The 16,875-nt window shown below is 37.6% G+C and overlaps 1 protein-coding gene across 7 annotated transcripts in view; it reads left to right on the top strand.

Annotated features, from left to right (window-relative positions):
- Positions 1-16,875, top strand: part of MYPN (myopalladin) — a 61,673-nt gene that overhangs the window by 12,152 nt on the left and 32,646 nt on the right. For 6 of the 7 annotated variants that reach the window (XR_014948525.1, XR_014948524.1, XM_015866466.3 and 3 more), the window contains exon 2: positions 9,977-10,891. Coding sequence is in view for 5 of the 7 variants with exons in the window: in XM_015866466.3 (XP_015721952.2) it covers positions 9,978-10,891 (914 nt within the window). In the remaining 2 variants the exon portion in view is untranslated. Of the gene's footprint in view, positions 1-437; positions 796-9,976; positions 10,892-16,875 lie in introns of those variants that run through there. The other variant, XM_015866467.3, reaches the window with a different exon arrangement.

The raw sequence follows: 16,875 nt of genomic DNA on the forward strand, positions 1-16,875 counted from the left end.
TGCAGCGTTATAAAGGGCTTGAATAGCATTGGTGGGGTTCTCAAAATCCCTTGGAGCCAGTCTGACTCCTCCAGAGTCAACGGAAGATAATAGTGACCTGAAAAGTTCATTGCCGGGACAGTATTCTTCTTTCAGCCTTTTTTTCCCCCTCCACTTTCTGAAATGTTCTCAAACTGTTGTTCAACCTTAAACTGAGATGCCATAATGTGGGTTTCCTTCCTAAACAAAATCAAACCTAATTTAGCATGACCCCCATAGTTAAATACTTTCTATTTATTTATTTATTTCTCTATTTATTTATTTATTTTGTCATGTAAAATGACCCCTCTGGCTATATTTAGTGCTGGGAGATCTGCTCTCTGGATTAATGTACACAACAGCTGCAGAAACAGTCCTGCTAGAAGGGCATAGCTCTCCCCCTTGAGCTCTGACTATCTCTCCTGCACTCTTTCTCTCTCTCAGAGAGAGTATTTGACTGTCAGTAGCAAATGTTTGGCTCAATATATTGCAACATTAAGCAGTAATCAGAAGCCCATCTTAAGTTTTATAAAATAATATGCCAACAATGGAGAAGACAACAGAATAGCTCCAGTTTACGTCAACAGAACATTTTACAGATCATGTTAAAGACACTGATTGCTTTATCAGCAGTTTTGTTTTGGTCATGAAGTTTACATTTGTGAAGACGCTTTAGGGTCTAAGAGCGGAAACAAAATCAGCAAGTGTTAATGGAACAATTTCACAAACTTCAACACCGCTCTTCTCCCACTCCTACACCTCCTGAAGGTTTCTAAGGTCAGAATATTTCCTTCTTCATTTTGCTGGGGGTTTTTTTGTGTGCTATTTTTTCCAGAAAAGGCTATGAAATTAAACAACAATAGGAAGCATGTAAGTTCCCATAGCTGAGCAGTACGATAGCAGTGTTATATTTGACTGTATTTATAGTCAATTGAGGAGATTTTAAATTTGAAGGACTATCATGGAGAAAGAAATGCATTCTATGCTGTTTTGCTATTCCTATGCATCCTCTGGAGATTTTACAATATGTCTTGCTGCGCTACTGAAGAAATGCTTCTTATCGATGGCTACTGAGAATTAGATATCTCTACGTGTTAGTAAATAAATAGAAAATTAGGAGTACCTGTTGAAAATGTACATGGAACTGAGAGCAGTTGGACAGCACACGCTAAATTGCCATCAAATTAACTGGCCAAAAATGTTTATTTTGCCATACTTATTTTCATAAGCAATAATATTCTATGAGCATGGGCACACTGTTCCACTTAAGTCTCATTTAAAGCACAGTAGTTTATAATTATGATTGAAAAGTGAAAGTTTTTAATGTTACTATGATCTAATTGGCGAAAAAACATAAAAGGACAGAACAGCAGATATAAAATAAAACAAGAGTTTGAAAAAACAGAAAGGCACAACTGGTCCTTGTTAGAAAAACTACAACTGGATTTCTTTTGTGCCTCATTTAAGGCTTTAGTTCCTATTTCACTAGGAGCCAATATTAATATGAAAACTGAATGTCATCTAAAAACAAAGCAGCCAATAGATTTGAAATTACCAGACAAATAGAAGTGCAAAGGCACATCTATTTTGTTTGCATACCATTGCTTTTCATGGCCTTTCTTTGTCTGTGCTTATTCAGGCTGGCTACACAAGCAATCATTTGTCTTCAGATACATGTGCACAATTCCTTTGACATCAGAGCTGTTTACATGCATGGGTAGAATAGGGAAATCTGCTCAGCATTGAGGTTGTGCAAATTCTCATTACGAGCATCTTATGGAGTGCTGTAATTTGTCAGACTAGAGTGAGGCTATGCAGTACTCAAATCACTTATTAACTAACAGAGCCAAAATAAAACTTTGTAGTAGTCCTCAGCCTTACACGTTTCTGGATTTTTGCACTGCTCACACATATTGATAGCAGGAATAATAGAAATGACCTACTTTAAATCACTGGGGTCACTGTCCGTGAAAGTGGATTTGCAGTTTTATCCATGAAAGGCTTGCAGTGCAGTGTGACTGTGTCTGGACACAGATAAAAGAATACTGTCGCCTGTTTGTTGTATTTTCCATTGTGGACTTTTGTATGCACATTCAGCACCAAACTGTGGACTCCTGCTCTATCTTTTTAGGCCTTTTGTATAGACAGTTTCTCACATAGGCAATCTCCGAAGGAATCTGGGTTGCATACTTAATAAAAACTTGTCCTGTATTACCAGAATTTTAAGTACCATTGTGTACCAGAGCTCTTCCTAACAGCTGTGGCTCTGCCTTCACAAGTCAGTGGGAGGGGAGGATCCTAGGCAGTCCTCAAAGACTATCCACAGCTCTTTTCCTTTTTAACTTTCTAATTTAAAAATCAGATAAAGTTCCTTTCAGTTTCAACTTGACTTTGCATAGAGTTTAATAAAGATATTGTCTAACCTTGTAGTTCAGGCAGATTCACTAAGGAGCAAAGAGAATTTGAGGCATGGCTTAAGAACGGGTCTATGTTCTCATTATGAGAACTACTGTAGGATGATTCTGTGAACATATAAAGACATCTCTGTGATCAGAGTAAAAAAACAATGGTCTTTTCATTATGTTAGTATGAAGGAAATGTTGACAAAGTTAAAAGTCTGTGCATGTGCTTTTTACGTGAAGAAGAGGTGATTATTTTAGACTCTTCAGAGTGCCCACTACTGCACCACTGAGGTCATGGGCCAGGTGAAAAAGTATTCAAGGGCGTGAATTCAAGTGCATGTAGACCTATTGGTGTGTCTTCTGCAGAATTATTTGGAGGTGGGATTCAAGTTGATAAATACCTTTTTTTTTTTTTTCTTTTGTGGGCTGTACAGTTATACTATCGGTAGGAAAAGAAAGAGAAATTAGAGACAAAATACAATGGTAATGAAGAACACATTTCACCTGTCACATTTCTAGTGCTATTTGCCTGCAAAAAAGCTGCTCACAAGTCTTATCAGAAGTTTCCTAAAGCAAAATAGATGCTTGTAAAGCTCCAACATCTGAACATTTTGAGTTGCATTCAGATGTCCATGAATTAAATATTGAACTTCTCCAAACGAGACAAAAAGAGCTGTGTTAAATGAGAGCAACGTGACTACAAAAAACATCAAGGTAGATTCCCTGCTAAGGTAATCGGGAATCTTAAATAGTTCAAGCTACAAATCACTTGCATTTGCTTTCATATTATTTATGTCAAGTTCATAAAAAATCACACTGCATTACATGTGACTATATTTACATTTAATTAGTTATTACTTCAAAGCTGCTTCAGGTAAATCCTGGGCAGTTTAAGTGAAGTTACTCAAGATTTGTGCTGCAACATATCCAAGGGAGAAGCTACTCCTTTAGTGAGCAGAATCAGTAGTATCAATTCATCAGTTATACTGCAATTAAACATTCTTTAAACTATCAATATTCGCATGAAAGCCAACTGCAGCTATATTTGAAGATATTTGTTAACACCACACCCGTTAATAAATTAATGTTACAGCTAGCAGTATAAAGCCACCAGCCTCTTTCAGCTTGCAATCAAATGAAGCTTTACAATGTGGAAGTTATTAAATGGAAGAAAAAATATTCTTGGAATATTAACAAGCTGTTCAAAAACACACATGAAGTAGAATATTTCCTAAACATAGACCTGTAGCATGCTTGTTTTTAGGTATTCTTTATTTCCATCAAAAGCTGTTATGTTCTTGGCATGGAGAAGCTCTCCTCATTTTCCATTATTTAACATTATTCATTACAAGGAATGGAATCCAAAACAACTAATGTGTCTAAAACAGAAAGGTAAATCACCTTCTTGTACACAGCTTTCTAAATGCAATGATTAAAAGTACCTTATTCTCACACCCCCAAACACACACAACTGCTAACCTCAGTCCTCAGTTCCAGCCTGACCTTTAATATTCCAGAGTCTCTATCTGTCCTCCAGCAGCTATCGCACATCAACAGACAGCAACCGGAAACAGTGACAATGGCAACAGCCAAGTGAGAATTCCTGGAAGCACATAAGAATGTGATTCTGATCTTTAAACCTGTGGGAGACAGACAGCTTGTGTCGTCCCATATTTTGCTTTGCGTTGTGCACTCCTGCAGCTAAAACACCCATAGAACTGTTAGTGTTCAACAGTGGATGTGGAAATGCAATTTATTTGAAAATAAATGAAAAAGGATATAGGCTATAAGATCTGCTAAACTTTCCAGCGTCTGAATGGCAGTGCTGGACATGCTGGTCCAGAATCTTGACATGTAAAGCCCACAGAAGCACCACTATGCAAAGAAAGAACATTTTGGTGAGTGTTCTGATCCTGAGGTTTCATACAAAAGCAGCCACAAAGTAAGGATAACTTGAAAAACCAGAGAGAAGCAAAATATTCTGACTAAAGCTATTTGTTTTTAACTACAACCAAAGGCCAGAGAAAAAGTTTAAATTTTTTTTTTTTTGCATTGAATTTTCTATTTGTGGATAACCTATTTTTTCATTATGGTTCAAACATCACAGCCTTCCAGTACTTAAAGGAAGCTTACAAGCATGAGGGAAACAGGATTTATACATGGGCAGATAGTGACAGGACAAGCGGGAATGGCTTTAAGCTAAAAGAAGGGAGATTTAGGTTTGATATTAGAAGGAAATTCTCCACTCAGAGGGCAGTGAGGTGCTGTTACTGCTGCCCAAATTTACATGTGCCCCATCTCTGGAGGTGCCCAGTGCCATGGAAGGGACCCTGGGCAGCCTGAGATGCTGGGAGGCAGCCAGCCCATGGCAGGGGTTGGGGCTGGGTGGGATTTGAGGTCCCTTCCAACCATTCTGTGGCTCTATGATACTATGATAAGTGAAGGAGTATTTGAAAAGGACATCCTTAGGGCATTAAGCATTCAACACCATTTCTAGCCAAACAGAATATAGGACCAGCACTCCAATATACCTGTGATTTCTTTCAGCTTTGCTGAGATATCACTACCACTATTTTCTTAGGATAAAGCTTCAGTTCTTTTAGTGATGACTCAGCAATAGGAAATGAAAGGGTACAGCATCCCACTGCACAAGCTCCCTGGGGTGATTTTCCTGCCTTCCATATAATGATTTTCAAGCTGAACTATTGCCTAAACAATCTTTGGAATCTAATTCTACCTGTGTGCGTATTTTATCTTAAAGACCGCTTGGCTAATAAAAGAACACTGCTGTAAATGTTGGCTCATAGAAAATCTGAAAGCTTATGCAGTTCATTTTCTCATGGAATCTGATTTAGTGAACTACAGAAATAGACGCAGCCAGTTTATGCAGTCAGTTTTCTTCTTGACATTTTCCGAGGCCTTTCAAGCTAATGGGTGCCCAGTGTCACTGCTGTTAGTGTCCTGGAAAAGCAAAAGAAGCTGCCTCCAGTGTATTTGTTTTCTGCTATAGGTAATGAACCACTCAAGACTGGAGAACTGCTGACTGCTGGAGTCAGTCATCCCATTTTTAATCCTAAGCAGCACCAGTTTATTGCTATTATTCATAACTAACACTGCAATTCCTACCCTTGATACCAGTTTATAAATAGAGGCATTTTTCCAGTTTGCAAAATTCTGAGTGCTTTCACTGGCACTACAGATTACTGATTACTCTATTTGCACTAATGTCTGTCCTCCCTACTGATTATTTTTTACAGCTCAAGATAGATTCCTGCAGTTATGGTGTGCTTGCTGCTTGCCCCATGATACTGCAGACATGCCATGCACTTACTAGTTCCCAGCAATTTGTGCCACTGCTGGGGGAGTATGGGATGATTTTTATGTAGCCACAAAGACACTTTTGTCTCAAAGTCCCAATTAGGAAAAATTAAAGGGAAGCCTCAAGGCATATCGAGGCCAGTTCCACATCAAAACCTAAACAATACAAACAGTCCAGCAAAGAAAAAGACTGGATTCAAGCCCAGGTCTTAATTTTGAAGTTTCAATACCTATTCTGACTATATAAAGGCTGAGTTATTATTAAAAAGTATTAATTAAATCTGTGATCGTGTAGTTTTCCTTTTTGTTATATATTTTTGCTCACTGGAAAGAAAGTCTACATAGGTATTTTAGAAAATGTATTGAATTTGGTCTTATTGCTATCCAGCCTCCAGAACTTGTCAGGCTGTACACTTGGTACATTTCAAACAAAGCCAGTCTCCATTAGTTGAGAAATCTGAATGGTCTCAGCCTACTCAGTGCTTCTTTCCACCCTCAGTCTTCTGTTCTGCTTGAAGAGAATAACTCCTTGTGGGGGGGAGTGAGCGCAGAAGAAAGAAACTGGGCATCTTGTAGGGCATGTTTGTAACTGGACTGTCTGTCAGTCTCACAGCAACATTAGAAATATCACGTCATTCAAAACGTCTTAAAACTTTAGAAGCAAAGCAGTACTTCAGAGGGCTACACTGGACTAGTACCCACCTTCTCCCTTACTAAAAATAAAATGTAGAATTGTCTTCTACACAAGCAGAAAATAGAGAAGAGTTGGTTATATTCTGACCCTGATTTCCTGGGGAACTGTTTGTTTTCTCCCACCCATACCTGCTCAGCTGTCCTCAGATGGGCAGAGACAAGGTTGAAACAGTGATTTGTTCATTTGCAACCTACGTGTCCACTCAGAACTGTGACAGACCAATGGTTTTTGCTCCACCACATATGGCTGCTCTGTCTATCCTGGTCATGTGAACAGAAGATGCTTTGTCCAATTGTGTTACAACTTGTCAAAACGAACAATCAGTGTAAGGAAGTTTTGATTTGATCACTTTCATTTCCTATATAATTTTACATTTTCATCAGCTACAAGTACTCCTGATTGTTATTTTGCAGTAATTTGCATCTGTTTTCCCTCCTTTGGCTATCAGACTTGTTATTCGCTACACTTTTTTACATTCTTGAAATATAAAACTATTTTTCCCAACTAAATACACATTCTTGGAGAGTGTCTCCCCATATTGCAATAACAGCCCTTAAGAAAATCAGCTGCAATTATTTCATGTTTCAATGCTTTGTTCAAAAGATGAATAGGAGACATATGAGACCCAAAACAAAGTCTTAACTGTATGGAGCAAACAGTTGCCTTGCTAAGGCTATGTGCAGAAAAGCTGCACTGTGCTTAACAATCTCTGTTGAAATAGACATAATCCCTACATGAGAAATTCAAGCAATATCTTTACAGAAGAGGCAAACGAAACCCCAAGCAGCCAGTCAGATGATTTTTATAAACTCGATCAGCAACATTAATGCAGTTCTTCACTTGATTTCAGCAGGTTTTGATCACACATTTGCATTTTCTCTGTAGGCTTTCCGCTGTTCTCTAAGAAACTGCACAGCCCTTCATCAGCTCTGATGACATTTGCAGAGTCTGGTATCAAATTACAACATGCCATTCTGAAATGTTTCAGAAAGAGTAGCCAAGAAAACTAGCATGCTAAATTTTGTATTCTCAGTACACCAGCCTTGTAAAATACAACCTTCAGCTGCAGCATCTAAAAGTACACAAAGATACCTACAGCTAGATGTTACCATTCAGACATTGCCACACATAGAGGTTTATGTGGAGCTGTGCCCTTCCAGAGGAATGTAGAGAAACTGTACTTTCCATGATATCCCACCAAAAGCACACACTGAACTTTTTCAGGCTAAACCAGCTGCATGGTGCTCTGCTTCTTTCCTTCTGTTTTTGAGTAGAAGGCAGCACATGGAAAGAAGATCCAAAGCCAATTTGCTCCTCCATTACAGCTAAACCCCAGGTCTGCCGTTCATTCATGTGCAAGAAAGGTTTGCTTCCCATGCTGTGTACTCCTTATATTAGAAAGTATTTAAACCCTTCAGAGCTGAAACCATAGATTTAGCTTTGACCTTTACAGTACAAAACGTGCAATCAGCACATAAACAAGATAATATAGCCCTTTAAAAACATTCAGTTACAGTAAGGTTGCACGGCTTTTTAAGAAGTAAAAGCTGAGCCAGCAAAAGTGGTGCTCATAGAGCTGGAACTGTATGCCTTAGGGAGACCTTTTTGTTCTCCGATGAGGTTATATTACATACTCTATCCAGTAATGAAACAGCTTATAGCATTACCTCATGTGGGCTTCCCAAATCAGTGTTCTCTTATGCACCACAGCTTCACTTCAACACTGAGCCAGATAATCTAACACCAAGCATTTGATCAGTATTGCAGACCCTGGCTCAGTTGCAAGAGTGAGGCAGGCATTGCTTTACGGCTGGAATTTGCACTGGGGACTAGATGGGTTGTTTAGAAGTATATGATTTATACGGTATTTGAATTGTAGTTTTTCTGGTAGGCACAAACTTATCAATATGGTCAGGTGCCTTTATTGTCTTACTGAGTTTGATTGTTTCATATTATCAAAACAATGAAATCAATACAACTAAAATGTTCAGTATTTACGTGGGAAATAGAACTTCATCACAACAATTTGTGCATCAGCCACAGGGATTTAGGTCTCAAAACGCACATCAGAATATGATAGCTTTATGATCATTCACTGAAGAATATAAGTTTAAATAGAAGCTTCCCTTTCTATAAATAAGGAAGAAGTCCTTCATTGTCCTGGAACAGATACTATAGCAGTACAAGCTGTTACAATCTCATTTGCTTTTTACCATCCCTTTTCCAGGGACAACTGTTCCCCTAGCAGAACAGAAAACCCTTCACAACAGAGATACCTTTTTTACTTCTCCTTCACTGGCAACCTAGGCTGTCACATAAGGCTATGAATGGAAATGGCTGAGGAAGAACATACACATTTCCTTTTTTTGATGCCACTACAGGAACAGAACCTGCAGCGTGACAAAGCAGATAGCTTGGAGTAGTAGTATTTGAAACCTCCACAGCAAGGCCTGCCAGGCCATAAATGAAGAGATCCTGAAAGAGATATCATGTGCTGCCCATGTTCTGAGAGTCAGATTCTGTAAAAACTCATGCATTTGGTTCAGCATTTGTGAGGTGTCAGCTGATATGTTGTGAACATATTTATTTTGTCTTGTTTTATATTGTCTTGTTTGAACATATTTATTTGTCTCCATATTTAAGCCACCTTAAGATTAGCACATTAATAGGATATCTGAATTACTCTATTTAAAGTGGCTCTTACATAAATAAAAAGAATAATATACAGAAGGACTGAATTAGCTATTAAAAGGAATGACTGAGCTTCACTTATTAGGGATGCAGGTTATAAATGGACTTCGTCTTCTCATCTGTGGTACTTTTTTTTTTCAAAATCTGGATGACTTAAGATAATGATTTTAAAAACCCATAGTACAAATTATGTTCATATTGAATAATGACAGAGTTCTCTACTTTACTTTAAATAGATAGCTTATTAGAAATAATGTTTAATTTAAGAAGGCATAGTACATTTAACATCATTATTGTTTCCTATAATGCAATATCTTTAGAATTTTAAATGAAAAATTGTCATTATAGAATATATTTGTTCTCTCTCCTTCGTCTTCCTTCCCCTCATCCCTCAAATGTTTTTGAGGGTTCATTTACTGACTACTTCAGTGTCTTTAAAGCTAGAATTACTTAATTACTGTTGTTCCTCTGCAACTCTCAGTCCTTGAAATACTCAGCATTTAATCTATCTGACGAGGTTGTTTCTAAGCTCACACATCAACAATGTGAAAGATTTGACACTGAAACTTAGTTAATAGCTCTATAGTTGAAGTTTTGCCTGAAACAGTGTATAAATTATCAAGTGATACTATAGCAATTCAAGGCTACCAACGGTAGAAAGTTATAGATGATGGATTTCTCTGTGTAAAGGTGATAGTGTCTGGCAGAACATACAGAAACAGGCCTTTAAAACAAGTCCGGTTAATTTCTAGCAAATAGATGCACTTTGAAAATATGTTCTGCTTTTCAGATTCTGTGCAATCAACATATTTGCTATTGATAAGGTGGTCCTATTTGTCCTTTTTATTGGCAGCATGCAAGACGACAGTTTAGAATCCTCAACTTCAATATCTCAGCTTCTGAGAGAAAGTTATTTAGCTGAAACTAAACGCCAAGGGAACAGTGAAAGAAGCAGATCAGAACCAACTTCACATAACTTTCTTTACGGCAACAGTTCTGGTGATTCAGATGAGGTAGTTGCCCAAGATGACCTTCCAGATCTCTCTGCATTTTTGAGCCAAGAAGAGTTAAATGAAAGTGTAAACCTAGCAAGACAAGCTATTGATCAGAATCCATTGGAAGCTAAACAGGATGAGCTTCATCCCCCAGATCAACTGAAAAACACTGGAAAAAACAAGCAAATGGCCCATTCTGCAGCTTTAAAAACATCAGACAATGGCCTGCCTGCAAACTTTTGCCAGGACCGTGCTACAGATACAAAAGGTTCCAAAGGGAGCCCTCAAGATTTAAAGAAACACCTTCCCTCTGAATCAGAATCAAAAAAGGAATTCCTAAACAAAGCAGCAGATTTTATTGAGGAACTCTCTTCACTTTTCAAAGCACACAACTCTGAAAGAATAAGACCCCGAACATGCAAAAATTACAGGAGCAAAATTGATTCTAAGAGCAAGTCTGCACAAAAAGCTAGCTCTAGTCTCTCTAATACATCAGAAAACAGAGAGAGGCTTTCCATTCCGCTACCTCTAGACTTGGAAAACAAAGCAGAGGAAACATTTGAAAAAGCAGATGATCAACTATCAGAAAACCTGGAATCTATCAACCAACTGACAAGCGCAGAACTAAAAACAGAGTCAGAATCTGCATATTCTGATGAGCCTATCGGACAGCCACCACGCTTCACTCAAAAACTGAAGAGCAGGGAAGTTCCTGAAGGAACCAAAGTGCAATTGGACTGCATTGTAGTAGGAATCCCCGCACCTGAAGTCAGGTAAACATGTTCTGCATAAGCATATCGTCATTTTGTGTATCTGTAATGGTGCATGCGTGCCTTACTCTTTCCAGATATTTTAGTTAATATATTTCATTAATCTGTAGCAGAATTTCCTTTATCTTCATTATTGAAATTGATTACAAAGAAGAAATGCTTTCCTTAAATCATAACAAAGGGTAGTTATATTTTAAGACAACACATTCTGAGGCACATTATTTTGAGTTTTAGAGAACTGTTTGTAAATATTGTATTTCCACAATAAAAAGGAATACTAATGAGAAGTTAATGAAAAACAAGACTGACTGTGTAAATTGGCTAATAAAATCACCGATAACTGATTTGAGATTAATGGCTTTAGACTAGAAATGTGTAGATTCAGATGGGACATTAGGAAGAAATTCTTTACCATGAGGGTAGTGAGACACTGGAACAGTTGCCCAGAGGGGTTGTGGGGGCTGCCTCTCTGGAGGCATTCAAGGCCAGGCTGGGAGCAACCTGATCTAGTGGAGGACTAGTGGAGGAACTATGTGATCTCAAAGGTCCCTTCCAACCCAAATCATTCTATGATTCTCTGAGTGAACAGTTTCCTATAGGTCAAAGCCCTCCATAAACAAACAGAAAAGGAGTTCAACTGAGTTATTATACAGTTCTATCAAGAGTACAACACACTAATTTACGCTTATCCATAGCACATGACTAGCCTGCTAAATCTGACCACTTAGTTTTCACCTTTATGAGGATTTTAAAGGTAAATAAAGTAGGTAACATTTACAAAGATCACTGAAGGTGAAAGGAAGTGTGAAAGAGCTACATTTTATTCATCAATATCTTAACTGAAATGAGAAATAGATTATTATGCATTTTAAGTTTACACTGAAAATTCTCTATCTCATCAGTGTTTCTAAACCTAAATCTGTTCTCGTAGAGATAATTAGCCAAATATACCACTCAGATACTATTTTTCAGAAGGAAGACTTTACAACACATTATCGGGTATATAGGAACAAAGATCTATAAATGAATCCTCTTGTATTCACCTCTCTTTAGTTATGGACAATCTCGTCATGAAGAAAAATTACGATACCTGTAGGATCCCCAAACTGTGACTGTCAGATCATTCTGCCCCACTAGTGCCTTCATTAGAATAATGTAGTTTCTCTTGTCCATGACAGTAACAGGAAGGACCCAATGGTTTGGTTTTAAGAAAAGGTATCAGAGCTGAAGCTGGAAAAATACCATGTTTGGGAAGAATACACTTTCCGTCCAAAATCACTGCTAAAATGAACTTTTGAGACATGCTTACCGTGGAGCTTATGCATTTGGCCCTTATATACATAGAGGAGTCTGACCAAAGAAGAAAACAGCACCAGAAAACAGACAGGAAATATCATCCTCCAGATACCAGCATGCCTCTCTGAATACATTACTTATAAAGGCTTTGAGACTTATCTGTATGAGCGCTTGCCTTGATAAATCTTCATATTAAAAACACCACTAGGATCCATGGACATGAGCAACCATTACTTCTTCTCTCATTCAAAGAGAATAAAGAAAATTTTCTTGTGTGTATATAAACCTGTACATAAACCCAATCCAGCTTTCTTTGTATTTAAAAAAGGTGAACACTAATTTGCTTACATATAGGCACATACTTTGGTGCACAGTATTAATAATAAGTATTTCTCTAGAAGGCCACAAAGTCATCCTTTCAAAAGGATATTATACCCATGACACGTAAAAATGAAAAGATGATATTAATGCCATCTAAGTTTGGGTGTTAAACAAGTATCTGAATTAGAATCTGACACTACAAAGTTACTGAAAACTCACAAGGGCAAATCAGAGAGCCCAAGGACAATGACTCATCCTATGGAGTATCCACAGACATGCAGAATGCCTACCCAATTCAGGGACCATTCAATTCAATGGAATTGGACAATGACTTTTCTTGGAACTTGGTCTATTTTTGTCCCATCAAAACTTAAGGTTTTACATTGAAATGTGTTTCAATGTTTAATTTTATTTTTAATAATAATAATCTGTGTAAGTACATGATAGTCAATACAGGAACTGTTACACTTTCATAAAACAGATAACTGTCAAAGTTGTCCAATGATAATACACTGCTGTCAGGCACTGTACTTTTCCATTGTAAGTACATACTTATATCCAGTGTACATGGTTTACTGGCTCTTGCTTCTAAGAAGAGTAGGGTTTTTGAAGAACAGAGAATACCAGAAGGGAAGGAATACCTTTCTAGCGACATGGACACACAGACAAGTTACTAGAGAATACAAAGCATTTATCTACCAGTTGCATTAATTGCTCCACTGAGTGCTCCTACTGTGAAGTAAGTGACAGAAGGAAAGGCACCTTGCTTTCAGTGCAGCATGTTAGGGCATGAGGGTTTAAGTGCGTGACAAAAAAGAGAGGTTATTTCAGAAATACCCACTCACATATGAAGTCCCAAGGCCAAGGTAAATAGAGACACGGAGAAAAAAATCCCATAGAGAAAGCAAGTCCCAAGCAGTTAAGCTCAAGAAAAACATCAGGATTCACTTCACAGTTGCACAATTCAAAATAACAAATGAAATATTAACCACAAGGGTGCAACGCTCCCTTTTTTTGTGTGCATGTATTCATGTGTATGTACACGTTGTCAGATAGGAGAAAGCTGGGAACGTTAGCAGATCATAATCATTTGTTATCAAGATTTGTCCTGTTCATCCAAGATTCTTTCAACTCCACCCATGTGTAGGAGTAACACTAAGAAAGAGTGTAAAAAAGTCATTTGCATGAGTAATCCATATTTATGTGCTTTCAGTCATCATGGCCTTTTTAATCACTGCTATGCAACAAGAGGAAAACAGAAAATGTAACAAATTCTGGGTTACGTGTTCCATTGATCACCAAGACTGAGTGAGTGTTTCTTCACTAAAAATAGTGCTCATCTTTAAACTGCTGTGCAGAGCTTCCAGAACAGTGATGAAAGCATCTTGCTGGCCATAGCTCTGGAAGCTGTGGAGCTGTGCTCACAGCTGGCAACTGCCCTGCTTTTGGAATTACAGTTTTCTGAGGTTTGTGGTGAATTAGTTTGGTATGCGTGACGCTGCACAAGAAGATAAGAATTCAAACAGATTAGAAAGACAGATACAAAAATCAGTAGACCCAGGAATTCAGTAGTTAGCAAGGTGGCAAAGTGATGAGAGAAAGCTTACCAGAGACTGGATTGGAAGCATGACTTCTTCCCTCCATCTCACTGAAGGCCTACAAATAAACAAGCATTCTTTGGACACTTGTGCTAATTCATATTTACTTGTGACCCAGGACTTACACCAGGCTTCCAAATCACAAAAATGAATCCCAAGTTGTACAATTTACACGTACAATGTTGCAGTGGTACTGTAGGAACCCAGCAAGTTCTATAATGTCATTTCTCAGTCACCACTTGCAGAAATCAGGTAGTTAAACTGATGTAATAGTAGATATAAGGAAGGAAATCACAAAGCAGAGATTCAGAGAGAAGCTAATCACAAGAATGGATAGGAATGATGTACATTCAGATACTGCATTTGAAAACATGACAGTACAAAACCAAATGGATAACATAAAAACTGTAAATTCCTTTCATGATGTATGAGGGTCAAAATATCATTGGCAGCGATGGGGTAGTATAACTTACAGGCTTGGTGGGTAGCTGTCTAGTTCATGAGAGCTCACAAGGGAGCAGAAAATTTGATGGAGGAGAAAGAGGAAAAACAGGAAACTGATAAAAGTGTCACTACATAGAAAGCTAAAACCTTCCTGAATTAATCCAGATAGACCCATCCAGTTGCTTTTAAAATAACTCAGCTTAATCTAAGGAGCTGTTACGGTAGAGGACACCTGTTGAGTCCATCTATCCAGAAGGAAGTTTCAATTAAATGTTAGCCTTTTTCAGTATCATCAGTTGAATGCAGTGACACAAGAGACTAATAAAGACTGATACTGTGGTACAAGGGACTGCGGATAGTGTAAACATTAACTCACATCTCAAGTGCACTACTTCAATTACTGTTAGATTACTGACTGTAATGCAGGTAAGGAATAAGTATTTAAAAGTCATGTGTAGCATATTTGGTCCTTCCCATGCTTCCTTGTTTAGCTCTGTTTCTTTATGAGTAATGCTAGGTATGATAGTGGCTTCTTTCCATGAGGCAAGCGCTCCTTATTTTCTCAAGTTCAGAGGTGCCTACATTTTTCCAAACTGTTTGGCACATCACTCTTAGGTTAATTTTATTTATGAATCACACTACATGGCATACACGGCCATCCTGGAAGTGTCATGAGGATTTAAAGTTCTAAAAACAGGCTGTATGTCATAAGGTTTCCATGAAAGCATTCTTTAACATAGGCATACAAAGCTTAAAAAGAGTATTTCAGTGCCACTTTGTTTGAGACCGGATCTGTAACCAATTGCAGATTTTTAAGATTCTGGAATCACATCAGATTGACTAATATATTTTTTTCCTGGCTGCCAAATGAAACCATTTATCTATTCTAATGCTCAAAACCTAGAGAGCCAAACTTCTCTTACACAGAACTGCAATCAAGTAGACAGATTAATACTTAGGATGACTTTGGCACAGCAGATGTCACTGCCGTTGCTCCATGTGAATCTGCATTGTATGATGAAGCTATCACTACAATTTGTGGCAGGAATGAAATGTCAGTGACAGAGAATATTGCTACTTCAGTCATGCCACGTATCTCAATGTCAGAACTCCCTTTGTAACTGACATTTAATTGCTATCACGTGCAACATTTTAATCGTAAGTATAAAATAAAACATTGATAAACAAGGAATATATATATGGCCACACCAAAGGCCTAATTTTACAAGAGAGAATTGTTATTCAACCCTAAGAACTGAAAACAAATAGCATAGTTAGCACACAATCAAAATAAAAATAATTTCACACTGCAGTGAAAATAGGGTCTAAAAGAACACACTGCACAGGAGAACTAAATCCAGATTTGAAACAGAAATTAAATCTTGAAGTGTTCTGTTGCAAATTTTGGAATCAAAGGGAAAAAATAATTAAATTTAAAAACATAACTCATTCTTCATCATCTGCGTGAGTCTACTGAAGGAATATACTACTTATACACTTCTCACATAACTGCAGGAAATAGCTTACAATTAAATTTGCCTAAAGGAATTTAGAATTTGTCTCACAAAGTCAAGCACTACACACTTCTCTCTCCACTAACACAGCTGGAAAAGCTCATTAGAAAGGACACAAAGTTCTTATTCCTTGCTGATGATTGTATCACAGCATTGCATGTCTTTTACATTATCAGTCACTTGACTGAGGTACCACATTTAGGTGGACACAAATATTATTGTACTATGTAAGTTATTTTAATGTTCTGAAAAGATGTGCTAAAATGAAATCAAATTCTATAATGTGGGTATTCGATAGTTTTTCGTATCTGCTAAAATTAACATGCTAAAACAAGACTACATTGTAGGGAAGAGGTATGAGGTAGGTATATAAAAAGACATGAGTAAGTGCCATGACTCAGCTCCCAAGCGTATACAATTGCCTACATGAATAACCCTTCTAAAAGTCTGCTTTTACATCCAAGCACACAATATGTGCTTGCAGTAACTCAACTGTATATGAGCACTGAGTTTTCTCTTCTGAAAACAAACACTGCCAATTGTCACCAATTATGAATCTTAAAAAGAACAGAAAAATAAATCATGCTATATATAGAATTTAAAACAAAAACAAAAAACTTTCCAGATTCACAGGAATCCTATATAACTTCCTAGTCTGGAATCTAAAAATGGCACTAATCAATTTCAAATGATCTGGTTAATCAGCTCCCTGGTGCACATTACTGCATTTCTCCCTAGGGACTGCTGAAAATTTCCTCTGCTTACTCACAGCTACCAGAGTTACTATTTTATCCCAGGCATTAGAAGTTTGTTC

The sequence above is a fragment of the Coturnix japonica genome, chromosome 8, assembly GCF_054131305.1.
Source record: "Coturnix japonica strain WE chromosome 8, WE-NBRP24, whole genome shotgun sequence".
Lineage (NCBI taxonomy): Eukaryota > Metazoa > Chordata > Aves > Galliformes > Phasianidae > Coturnix > Coturnix japonica.